General features: G+C 48.1%; 1 protein-coding gene across 12 annotated transcripts in view; it reads right to left on the bottom strand.

The window, feature by feature from the left end:
* Window positions 1-13425, bottom strand: part of MEGF11 (multiple EGF like domains 11) — a 400952-nt gene that overhangs the window by 94747 nt on the left and 292780 nt on the right. For all 12 annotated transcript variants that reach the window (XR_015135430.1, XM_086322959.1, XM_086322954.1 and 9 more), the window contains 2 exons: window positions 3365-3611; window positions 2054-2174 (listed from right to left, as the gene is read on the bottom strand). Coding sequence is in view for 11 of the 12 variants with exons in the window: in XM_086322959.1 (XP_086179085.1) it covers window positions 2054-2174; window positions 3365-3611 (368 nt within the window). In the remaining variant the exon portion in view is untranslated. The remainder of the gene's footprint in view (window positions 1-2053; window positions 2175-3364; window positions 3612-13425) is intronic.

The raw sequence follows: 13425 nt of genomic DNA, 5'->3' as shown, positions 1-13425 counted from the left end.
GCAGCCTCCATCAGTCTCCAGTCTCTCTAGAGAGGACTTTACAGGTACAGGTCTGCCTGTGGCCTGTTCTCCCCCTACCGCATCCTGATCTGACCTCACTGACTGCTGCTGGGTCTCTGGGGACCCAGCCTGTGAGTGATGGGATTCTAGAAGTTGGCTGGAGATGAGAGGGCCTTTACAGAGAGTGGTCCAGGGTGGGAGAAACGGGCAGGTGTGGGAGAGTCCGGAGCCACTTCGTTCTCCTCAGAAAAGACAGAGACAGATGGGCACCAAGAGTTTGGATTCAGGAGTCAAGACACCTGCATTGCGGCTCCACCTCCCTCTTCTCCAGCTGTGTGGCCTTGGCCAGGTCACTTAGCCACTCTGGGCCTCAGCTGCCTCATCTGAGAAAGGAAGGTATTGTCAGACCGGTGGTATTCAAGCCTCTTAAAGCTGGGAGGTCCTGTTTTTATGTGAAATCTTACCTAGGACCTCTTAGTAGATTAAAATGGAGACGTGGGGGTGTGTGGGTCCCAGAGCCCCAGTTGTTAGGCTACTTGCGCTCACCTTCACCTCCAAGAAACCCTCGGGTTCTGTGAAACACAGAAGAAAATCCTATAGTCTGGATTGATTTTTTCTACATGCAGACCTGAAGACAGGGTCGGCTGCTTCAGAATCATCAGGGGAGCTTATTAAAAAGAGAGAGAGAGAGATCCCAGGCCCAGGACGGTCTACAGTGGAGTCTGGGAATCTCTATTAACCCCACCCCACCCCCATCCACTGCAACTCTGGTGCGCAGCCAGGTTGGGACAAGGCTGGACCATATGATCCCCCAGGTTTTCCCCTGCTCTAAAGAACTCCGGCCAATCTGCCTGCGTCACAGGCCCTGTGGCCATTCCTCCTGCTGCTCCCCCGCCTCGACCTTGCGTTCACAGCCTCCCGAAATATCCTGCTCCTGCTCCACAGCCCTATCCCTTCCTGGCTGCACAAAGCCCCAGCCCCAAGGGAGGCAGCCGACTGTGTCCCTGAGCTTCCCTGAAACGGGAAGGTCAGCCTCGGTGACTCGCTGCTTCTGAGGGGCTTGGGATTGCAGAGGGTGGGGACACTGACAGGGGGAACAGGCTGGCATAAGGGAGGCTGTGCTTGCCTGTGGCATCCAGGGACATAGACAATGAATGACAGGAGAGCATTTCAGTGTTTGCAGGGCACCTGGGGCCTGCACTGCCCTCATCTGAGCCTTCTGCCAACATGCCGCTCTGAAGCGCGGGGCTGACCGTTTTTATGCCAGTTGGTTTTCGTTTTGGCCCCGCCACATGGCGTATGGGATCTTAGTTTCTCGACCAGGGATCAGACCCTCCCTCCCTGAAGTGGAAGTGTGGAGTTTTAACCACTGGTCCACCAGGGAAGCCCCTGATTTTATCCCTGATTTAGGGAAGCAGAGACTAGAATGATCGAGGGCTTTTTTTTTCAGGGCCAACACTATGTGAAGCCTGGATTCAGGCCTGTGATTTGATAAATCCATCCCTCTTTCCCCAGACAAGAGACCTAGACTGGTGGAGGCTACCTCAGAATCACCTGGAGCCCACGTTAAGATACAGATCCTGGGGCCCACAGAATCAGAATATCTGTGTGCATCTGTGAGTATAGGGGTTGGAGGCTGGGAATCTGAAGTTCTATAAAGGCAGGGGTGCCATGCCTGCTCTCTCCCTTCCCCTGCACCACCTCCATCCTTACACCAGGGCCTTTTCACCACATCTCAGAGCCATGGCAGCTCAAATGAGTATGCTAAAAGACAGAGACAACTTATCAGAAGAATTCAACTCCTTCGCACACAAGGGACCACAGGTTTAGAAAGGTTAGGGAACTTGCTTCAGATCACACAGCATTTAGATACGAGCCCCGGCAGTCAAAGCTATGTCCATGGCCCCCCGGCAGTGTCTAATGATCCCCATGACCATAAAGAGGATGGAGGCTATTCAGGATGGGAGAGGAATTTAGCTCTCCAGGGTGCATGTGAATGAGGGATGCTCAGACCTCTTACAGAGCCCCACCCCGATTCTGCAGGTCCACCTACCGTCCAGCCTGGAGGGCAGGCACACTCGCCAGTGATGTGGTGGCAGGTACCCCCGTTCTGGCAGGGGCAGCGCAGCTCACAGTGAGCCCCATGGCTCCCAGGTGGGCAAAGCTCCTCGCAGCTGCATAGAGAAGCAGAGGTGTGAGAGGCAGCAGCATGCAAAGCCAGTCCCAAGACTCCTGGGCTCTCTAGAAGTTAGCGAGTTCCTGGTCAGGATGAACTATACAAGGCACAAGGCCAGGAGGGGAAAGAGGGACTCAGACAGTGTCCTTGGAGGCTGTGTGCTTGGGTCAGTATGGGGGATGACTTAAGGGCTTTCGGTATAAAGAAGAGGGCTCTTCTGGGGTGGGAAAGCAGAGGAAATCTTCCTTAAGAGGGAGGCATTTTACTTGAGTCTTGAAGGTAAAGTTAGTTTCACTGGGAGAAGGGGAGGAAGGCCAAGCCAGGCAGAAGGAACAGCGCAAGCAAAGGCCATGGGATGTAGCCATGAGAATCTGCCTAGATTCTGAAAGAGAGAATGTGGGCAGGCTTCCACTCCCTTCCAGGCTCTGGAAGGCTCTCAGCCCCCCCCCCCCCCCACAAGCTTCTCTAGAAGGACTGGGCACTGCTGAGATGCAGGGGAGGATCTGCCTGTGGTCTTGGTCTTGGGCCTTAGCTCAATGCCTTGGCCCTGGAGCTGGTCAGACATGGGGGCAGGAGGCACCCTCAATCAGAGACGTATCTGTGGCCAGATTGCTTGGGTGCTCCCACAGGATCTAAGGCTGTTGAGGTGGCCACTGAGCCTTTGATAGGGTGGTGAGGAGAATGTCAATCTTGCCTCTGAGGGGTCACAACTATCCTGTCCATGCAGACTCCCTCTCCTGAAAACTGGATGAGGGGAAAAGGCAGGGGAAGAGGACCAGGCACAGTAATCTCCCCAAATCTAAGCATGATATCTGCCCAGGGCCCTCACCCCCTCTGTCTCAAATGGCCTAGAAGGCTCAGTAATGGCACTTGGATTATGATCAGAAGAGAATTCCAAGCCAAAATCTGGAGCCCAGATCAGGAAGGGTCTCCTAGAAGAAGGTTTAGCCAGCTGTTCCCACCATGAGAGCATCCATCCACGAGTCCTCCAAGCCAGTTCCAGGCACCCTGGGCCCTGGACAGCAGGGATCTGAGACCTGTGTGGGTGAGGCCCGGGAGTTCAGCCTCTGCAGGACTTGGGGCCAAAGTGCAGATTTTACAGCCAGAGCTTTCTTGATCCTTCATGTGTTTCCCCGTCTTACCCTCCCAGCCACCCCTCTGCATGTGTCCCGCCTGGGCTTTACTCACTAGACGCCGGTGTAGCCGGGTGCACAGAGGCACTCGCCCGTTCGGGGGTCGCAGCTGGCACCGTGGCGGCACTGGCACAGCAGCTGGCAGCCCTTGCCGTGGGTGCCCGGCGCGCAGAGCTCCTCGCAGCGCCAGCCTCGGAAGCCAGCAGCACACACGCAGGCGCCTGTGATGGGGTTGCACAGGGCCCCGTTCTGGCACTGGCACCGGTTGCTGCAATGGGGGCCCCAGTGGTCGCTATCACAGCCTGTAAGAGAGGAGCAGGTCAGGGCAGAAGGATCCCCGTGGACTCTCCTGGATAGGGGCTGGGACCAGCCTTCCCATCTCTGCATCAATCTTCCCTGGACAAGAGGCAGCAAGGGGGTTCTGGTGGGAGCGTTCACCAATAACCTCCATCAGCTGGTCATCAACCTCTACCCCCATCCCCTAAAGAATCAAACAAGCTCAGAAGCTTCTTTTCTCAATGCATCTCTTAGTCAGGGTCATTCCAATCCAGCCAAGACTGGTCAATCCAGTCTCCCAAACCCTTCTTCTGTACTGGAACTCTGAAACCATAAGTTATTTAACCTTTGCCAAACTCTACTTGGTTGGCTCTCTCCTCCTCTCAGCCAGGCCCTTTCTCTTCCAGTCTGCCTCCCCTCTTCTCTGTGACTCTACTCCCCTTCTTGGTGCTGCCCCAGCCCAGCTCCCATCTCTCTCTTTCCATCTCTTCCTGAAACATTACTTTGTCTCACGGCTTGCATCTCACTCTCTGTGAACAGGTCTCCACACTCCCTGCCCCTCCCTGGGCTCCACTCCCCATCACCCTTCCCATCTCCCTTGCACACTGCGTCTCCCTACCAGTAATGCTGACCCCCCTATTTCCTTCATCTTCAGTTCAATCTCATTATTTTCTAAGCAGCTAACTTCAGAAGGGGCAGGAACAAGAAATGTTTCCCTGGGAGGTGACAGACAGCCTTGAAGATCTTTATGTGTAATTAAACGTTTCACAGAGTGATAGCTGAGCCAGCTTTGCAGAAATTCATACTCTGTGGCTGTGGAGAGGGGCTGAATGGCAGTCTTCAGGTAGGCCGCCCAGCCTGCTACCACTTCCTAGCCTGACCCTCACCTGACGCATACAAGACACACAACAAGATGTCCTCAACTCTAACCTCATTCTCTCAAATCCTGGAGTAGGGGTGCATGTGGAGTTAAGGCAAGGACAGGCATAAATAATGTACTAGGAGATGTTCAGTGGAGAAAAACACTGCTCCCAGCTAAGGAATCAGGCAACTTCCTAGAAGAGACGGCACCTGAAGTGAACCATAAAAGATGTCTCACTTGTCTATCAGAGTGACCAAAATGTCCTGTGTTACCATGGAAAATCCCTCATTCTGAGAAATCTCTCAGTGCCGGGCAAACTGGAATGGCTAGAGTCCCTACTGCCTAAAGATAAGGAGATGGTTAATGGACCTTTGTGCTCCAGTGATTCTAGGGTTTAGACACTCAGAAAGAAAAGGGGGCAGGCGAATGGGATTGGGGAAGGTGTCCCAGGGGCAGGCTCAGTATGAGCAAACAGACAGTGGTACCCAAGTGTTGGATACGGACAAAAGCACAAGGTTCCAGTGAAGCCAATGAGTACACGGGCTCTTTGGGAACCACAAGGGTGATGGAGAATCACTTTAGCAGCCCCACCAATCCTCCTGCATTACCTCCCACTTGCTAACCAAAGTCAAGTGGTCAAAGTCATGGAAACTGTCCATCACTTTAGTAGATGGAACCACCTCGGCCTGGAATCCCAGTCACCCTATCTTGCCTCATCCCTTTTTCATTGTGCCCCCAATGCACATACAAGCTGAGCTGCCAAATTCTGAGTAGGCCTCACTCTGCATTTTCCACTTGGTACTACAGTGAGTGAGGCAAAAACCAAGTCCAATAGCCAAAGCAGTCTTGAGAAAGAAGAAAGCATAACACTTTCTAATTTCAAGCAAAGCTATAGTAACACAGATAGTATGACACCGGTGTAAAGACAGAAAAAGAGCCCAGAAGAAACCCATGCAGACATAGTCAGTTAACTCACAACAAAGGGGCCAAGAATATACAGTGGGGAAAGGGCAGTCTCCTCAATACATGGTGTTGAAAAAACTGGACAGCCACACCCAAAAGAATGAAACTGGACCTCTATCTTACACCATATGTACAAATCAACTCAAAATGGATTAGAGACTTGAATGTAGGACCAGAACCAGAGAACTCCTAAAGACAGCATAGGTAATAATCTCCTTGGTATTGGTCTCAGCAATGATTTTTTGGAGTTGACACTAAAAGCAAAGGCAACTGGAGCAAAATCAACAAGTGGAACTACATTAAACTATAAAGCTTCTATGCAGCAAAGGAAACCAACACAGTGAAAAGGCAAACTACCAATGGGAGAAAACATTTGCAAATTACATATCTGATAAGGGGTTAACATCTGAAATATATAAAGAACTTTTACAACTAAGTGGCAAAATAAATAAAACTCAACCCCAAGCAATCTGATTAAAAAAATGGAGAGAGGATCTGAATAAACATTTTTACAAAGAAAACATGCAGATGACCAACAGGTACTTGAATAGGTGCTCGTAATTATCAGGGAAATGCAAATCAAAACTACCCTAAGATATTACTTCACACCTGGTAGGTTAGCTACTATCCAAAAGATAAGAAATAGCAAGTGTTTGCAAAGATGAGGAGAAAAAGAAACTTTTGCGCATTGTTGGTGGAATGTAAGCTGGTACAGCCACTATAGAAAATGGTATGGAGGTTGCCCAAAAACTTAAAAATAGAACTACCATACAATCCAGCAATTCTACTCCTGGGTATGTATCTGAAAGAAATGAAAACACTAACTTGAAAAGATGTCTGCACCCCCATGATCATTGCAGCGTTCTTCACACAAGCCAAGATACAGAAGCAACCTAGATGTTCATCAATGGATGAATGGATAAAGAAAATGTGTATACACACACACACACACACACACATATACACACACATATGTGTACACCCACACACATACGGAACAATATTATTCAGCCACAAAAAAGAAGGAAATCTTGCTATTTGTGACAATGTGTGTAGACATTGAGGGCATTATGCTAAGTGAAATAAGTCAGACAGAGAAAGACAAATACCATACACTCTCACTTATCTGTGGAGTCTAAAAAGCAATGAACAAAAATAGAGCTCATAGATACAGAGAACAGTTTGGTGGTTGTCAAAGGTAAGTAGCAGGCGAAAGGGGCAAGGTAGTCAAAAGGTACCAACTTCCAGTTATAAGATAAGTAAGTTCATGGGATGTAGCATACAGCATGGTGACTATAGTTAATAATTCTGCATTGTATATTTGAGAGTTGCTAAAAGAGAAGATCTTGAAAGTTCCTATCAAAAGAAAAAAATTTATAACTACATGCGATGTTAACTACGCCTACAGTGGTGATTATTTCACAATATATTCAAACGTCGAATCATTCTGCTGTGACCTGAAACTAATATAAAGGTATATGTCAGTTATATCTCAATAAAAAACCGAGTACAGTTATCATTACGAGCTGCACTCACACTGTAAGAGGCGCACAGGACAGAGAGTTGGGGAGCACGCAGCAGTCGTGTGTCTCCCGCGTCACCTTCTCTCTGGAACATCTACTCAGTGAATGGAAAGACTAGCAGAATTACCTAGTGTATCATTTCTCTATCTCTTTTTGTTGCCAAGCACATATAGCTAAATTTGCATGAGTTTAACATACACATGATGTGATTCCATTGTAGTAATAATAACCACCACATTTTAAATGCTCACTTGTGACACTTAAAACAGTGTGAATTAGATTTTATTATTTCTCCATCTTACAGATGAGGAAATAAAGGGTCAGGGAAATTATGTGATTGCCCGAGGTTATAGTCAAGGGTAGGCCAGGTCACTGCCCTCAGACCTTGGCTCTGTATTGGACTGCTGGAGTCCAGAGCCAGCGAGTCCTTGGTGCATCCCAGGGCAGACTTATCAGACATGTCACTTATCAGAGGAGACCTCCACTCACTGTGTCACAACCAAAACCCAGTAAGAAGTAAAACTGTGCCTCTGATGAGGGATCTGGGTATCGTCATGAAGACCATGAACTAGCACTTGAGTGCTTTCATTCTTTTACTTGTTCATTCAACCAATATTCACCAAACACCTACTAGGGTCAGAAAGTGTCCCACCCTCTTGGAGTTACAATCGAGTGGGGACACAGTCTCGGGAGCAGCATTTATTGAAAGTGTCATGATAAGGGCAGTTCAGGGCATTAGAGAAGAACATGGAAACGCAATTCCATTAAGCCTGATCTGGGTTCTCAGATCACAGATTGGGGTGTGTGAGTATGTGTGTGCATGCATATATGCTGTATTTATATGTGTGTATGTATGTTCAATGTGGCTCCAAAGAATAAAAAAAAAAAGAAGCAAGAGCTCTATTGACAGTAGAAGCCCATGAAATAAACAGAAAATATCTGTAGACTGACAAAGCAAAGTAACTCGGAGTCACTACATAAGAGCGAATAACCCCTCACGTCCAAATTGACAGGAAGTAGTTCCATTCAATTTAGAATATTCTGATTAAGGAGGCAGGGAAGTGTGTAATCCATTCCATAGACATTCCCTCCAGAGTGATTAAGTGGAAAAAAAAAAAGTTAAGGTTCACAGGGATAAGCTTCAGTTATCTTAGAAAATCTACTTAAAAACACCTCATTCCCTACAATGACAGAGAAATGAGGCAGTAAGTCAATTATCTACCCTGTTGAAGGTGAATAAAAACTATCATCATTAAAATTACAACAGGACTTCACATTCTTTCACAGACAATCGCAAACTCTTTCCAATTTGGCCTTGGAATGTCACCCCCTCACCGACTGTTTTTCTGTTTCGGTCACAGATGCTCCTTCCTAATTATATTTGGCTTTGGGTGAATTTTTCAAGTGGGTGTATCTTCTCTGGACAGTGAGTGAGGGCTGAGGGGCGCCCGAAAGTCTGTGGCCTGGCTTGTTCTGTTCCTTTAGTCTGGCCAACTCTTGCCCTTCTTAGCCTGCGCCTCCCCAGCTGAGCCCTCTGTGCTGTGGGGCCCAGGTCTGGGTGCTCCCCCGCCCCCACAAGGGGAGGGGCTACATCTCTCTCTCAACCTCTGACCTTCAGCACAGACATACTTTCAAATTTCTAACAACACTTGAAGGAGCAGTGAATACATGCCAGGCCATAAGATAAACGCATAAAGTAAAATTTCTCAGTTCTCAAAACAGGAGACTTCCCTGATGGTCCAGTGGTTAAGACTTTCTTGCAAAGCTGGGGACGCAGGTTTGATCCCTGATTGGAGAACTAAGATCCTACATTGCTGAGGAGCAGCTAAGCCCCAACTACTGAGCCCACACGCTCTGGAACCCATGTGCCACAACTAGAGAGTCTGCACTGCAGTGAAGATCCCGCATGCCGACCCTAAGACCCAACACAGTCAAATGAATAAATAAACATAGAAGAACAGGAGCCTACAAATCAGTAAAATAACATTCAAAATATTCTCACAATCCCTTTATAGCTGGTGCTATTCATAGCCCCATTTTGCAGATTAGGAAACAGAGGCCAGGAAGGTGAACAATCTTGTTCAAGGTCACAAAGCTGGGGAGTGACTAAGTGTCTGAGCTCTAACCCCTGCTGTCCTGCTGGGCATGGCCTGGTGTTGATGGAAGAGGGGACGTGGGATGTCGGTGGCCAGCCTGGGCTTAGATGACCACCATGGATGACTCACAGGAAGATGTGAGAACAGAGGCTTATTTTCCACAAGGGTCTTATCCAGGAACTGGTTCAGGTGGGAGTGGTGGTCATAAGGCCCAGGTTTCTCATGACTGGCCCTATTTCCTGTAATTTTATCCTCTTCAGATGATTTATTTCTTCTGAACTTTTTCTATTGTCATATAACATGTATAACATACATTTAGCCATTTGAATCATTTTTAAATGTACAGTCAATTCAGTGGCATTAATGACACTCATGGTGTTAAGCAGCTATCACCGCTATTTCCAAAACTTTGCCATCACCCTCAACTGGAACTCTGGAACCATGAAGCAATAACTCCACATCCCCTCCTCCCATCTGGCAACTTCTAATCTACCTTCTGCCTCTATGAATTTGCTTCAACTAGATATTTCACATAAATGGAATCATACAAAATTAGTCCTTTGTGTCTGGTGTCTATCATTGAGCATACCGTTTTCAAGGTTGTTCCACAGTGTAGCCTGCACCTGTATTTCATTCCTTTTTATGACTGAATAGTACTCTACTATTCTACTATCTGCCACGTTTTGTTTATCCATGCATCTCTTGAGGGACACTTGGGTTCTTTTCACTGTTTGGCTATTGTCAATAATGACGCTATGAACATGGGTGTCTCAAGGACCTTCTTAGATAATAAGTCCCTACAACTGAGCGACTGAACTGAACTGAACTGAAAGATCACTTATTAAAGGCACAGTTTGCTATGTTTTTATGCCTTTATTAACTTTATTAACTTATATGCAGAGTACATCATGAGAAACGCTGGACTGGAAGAAGCACAAGCTGGAATCAAGATTGCCGGGAGAACTATCAATAACCTCAGATATGCAGATGACACCACCCTTATGGCAGAAAGTGAAGAGGAACTCAAAAGCCTCTTGATGAAAGTGAAAGTGGAGAGTGAAAAAGTTGGCTTAAAGCTCAACATTCAGAAAACAAAGATTATGGCATCCGGTCCCATCATTTCATGGGAAATAGATAGGGAAACAGTGGAAACAGTGTCAGACTTTATTTTTGGGGGCTCCAAAATCACTGCAGATGGTGACTGCAGCCATGAAATTAAAAGACGCTTACTCCTTGGAAGGAAAGTTATGACCAACCTAGATAGCATATTCAAAAGCAGAGACGTTGCTTTGCCAACAAAGGTCCATCTAGTCAAGGCTATGGTTTTTCCTGTGGTCATGTATGGACGTGAGAGTTGGACTGTGAAGAAGGCTGAGCGCCGAAGAATTGATGCTTTTGAATTGTGGTGTTGGAGAAGACTCTTGAGAGTCCCTTGGACTGCAAGGAGATCCAACCAGTCCATTCTGAAGGAGATCAGCCCTGGAATTTCTTTGGAGGGAATGATGCTGAAGCTGAAACTCCAGTACTTTGGCCACCTCACGCGAAGAGTTGACTCATTGGAAAAGACTCTGATGCTGGGAGGGATTGGGGGCAGGAGGAGAAGGGGACGACAGAGGATGAGATGGCTGGATGGCATCACTGACTCGATGGACGTGAGTCTGAGTGAACTCCAGGAGTTAGTGATGGACAGGGAGGCCTGGCATGCTGCGATTCATGGGGTCACAAAGAGTCGGACACGACTGAGCGACTGAACTGAACTGAACTATGCCTTTATTGTCTTTCTCTATTAGGAACAATAACTTGGTTGACCATCACTTTTTTATCACTTCTATATAAGCAGATTTAGGTGTCTCTAATAGCCTTGGGGTCCCTGTGGGTTACAGCCGGGGGAGCTGGGGTGAGTTCTTGTTTGCAGCTCCCCTGTCCCCCACGTGCACACACAGTCTCAGCCATCATCTGCCCCAGAGCTGGGCACAGGCCATCTGGTTGTGCCAACAAGGGTGCTTGGCCAGCCCTGCTCCAGTGACCCTAGAGCCTCCTCCCAGTCACTCATGTCCTCAGACAGTGCTCCTCTGCCTGGCTGCTTGCCAGCATTACCCTGGAGGTTTTGAAAACATCTCCGGCCTAGGTTTCAGCCCTGGACATTCTGATATAATTATTGTGGAGTGGCAGGGCCCAAGGACAGGGCATTTTAAAAAGCTCAGCAGGTGAGGACTACTGTCTTTAGGGTGATCTGCGTTCTCACGGGTCCTTTCAGGGAGATGCGCAGGAGGATGCTGAGTCTGATGGGTGGGGGATGGGAGAGATGGATGGTTCCTCCCATTCCAGAGATGGCAATCCTGAGACTTAGCAAGGAGGAGGACTGGCTGCTGATGCAAAGGTCAAGAGGTAGAAAGGAACTTGGAACCCAATGGCTCTGAGCTGCCCTGGCCTGTACCAGAGTCTGGACCAAAGTCCCCATGCACCCTCCTCCTTAGCAGTGAAAGTCAGAGCATATCCCAGGAACGGCCCATGGCCCGAGTCTGCTCCTCTTAGTCCCCATGCCTCCACCCACCCTGAGAAGAAATGGGCGAGCTGCCAGCTCATGGGATTACTCCTGAGTTTACAAAGCGGCAGGCACGAAGGCAGAGACAGAGCAGCAGCCATTGGAAACCATTTCAGCTGCTAAATAAAGTCACTTCCCAGTGAGCAAGGCCATTTGTATACTGACTAGCCCCAATAAAAGCCCCGGCAAATTCTTAAAGGCCAAGCCCGTCTGTTTTTCCAGACCCAAGATGCAGTTTTGAGGGAGCGTTTAAGTGTGGGTTGGAGCCAGCGCTGGACAATCTTGGGCAGACCCTGCTCCTCTCTGGGCCTCTGGGTTCCTATGCGTAAAATGACAGATTTGGACCAGTGGTTCTTGTTCAGAGTGGGTCACCCTCCCCAAGAGGGCACCTGGAGATGGGGGAGGGAGGGATTAGGCTGTCACAAGTGATCAGATCACTGCATAATGAAGAACTACGCCCTCTGTATTTGTTGTTGTTGTTCAGTCACTCAGTCGTGTCCAACTCTTTGTGATCCCATGGACTGCAGCACGCCAGGTTCCCTGTCTATCACCAACTCCTGAGGTTTGCTCAAATTGATGTCCACTGAGTCAATGATGTCATCCAACCATCTCATACTCTGTCGCCCCCTTCTCCTCCTGCCCTCAAGCTTCCCCAGCATCAAAGTCTTTTCCAGTGAGTTAGCTTTTTGCATCAGGTAGCCAAAATATTGGAACTTTAGCTGCAGCATAAGAAACATCAGTATGGGGTGGGGGAGGGTTGGATTGGGGTTTGGGGTTAGCAAATCAAACTATTGCCTATAGAACAGATAAACATCAAGGTCCTATTATATAGCACAGGGAACTATATTCAATATCCTGTGAGAAACCAGAGTGGAAAAGAAAAAAAAAAACACCAGTAGGTATATGCTGGGGTCTCTTCCCCTTCTAGGGTGATTCTATGCTCTGTTGCTCACTGTCCCCATTTGAGAACAGGCCAGAGGGGACAGGGTAAGACGGTATGTTTGCCCTTGTGTGGAAAGGAAAATTTGAGGTGGTTACCCAGGCTCCGAGCCAAGCCATGGCTCTGCTCCCTATCTCTCCACCACTTAAATGGCTGGAATTAAATATTAATAGACTAAGGTGCTGTAGATTAAAACCCAAATCTCCTGACACAGTCTCTAAGCCTAGCAGATGCCTACAGCACAGGATTATAATGATGTACCATTAGCTCTTAGTGATCTGTTTATTACATCTGTTACTCTGTGTTATTTAACCATGCTGTCTACATCTCCTGTTAAGGGAAGGCAGAATCCACCATGGCTGCATGGAATGCAGGCTGCTTCTGCATTTCCACGGGTTCCCAAAGGCCACCGCGGGGAAGGACTAAACACACACAGCAAAACCCTAACCCCGTGAGCCTCCTGTTGGACCGTCTGTATTCTCATAGGGGTTGTTTCACCTAATCCTTTTACTAAACCTGTGCCATTAGTTCATACCTTGCCTTGTTTCAAAGAGGATTTGAGACAAACCATGCTTTTGAACTATGGTGTTGGAGAAGACTCTTGAGAGTCCCTTGGACTGCAAGGAGATCCAACCAGTCCATCCTAAAGGAGATCAGTCCTGGGTGTTCACTGCAAGGACTGATGCTGAAGCTGAAACTCCAGTACTTTGGCCACCTGATGTGAAGAGCTGACTCATTTGAAAAGACCCTGATGCTGGGAAAGATTGAGGGCAGGAGGAGAAGGGGATGACAGAGGATGAGATGGTTGGATGGCATCACTGACTCAATGGACATGGGTTTGGGTGGACTCTGGCAGTTGGTGATGGACAGGGAGGCCTGGTGTGCTGCAGTTCATGGGGTTGCAAAGAGTC

The sequence above is a fragment of the Bos grunniens genome, chromosome 10 (assembly GCF_055505025.1).
Source record: "Bos grunniens cultivar Pamir isolate PY7600 chromosome 10, Bosgru_T2T1.0, whole genome shotgun sequence".
Classification (NCBI taxonomy): domain Eukaryota; kingdom Metazoa; phylum Chordata; class Mammalia; order Artiodactyla; family Bovidae; genus Bos; species Bos grunniens.
Note: the sequence above shows the minus strand (reverse complement) of the source record. Positions and strands in the feature narration are given on the sequence as shown.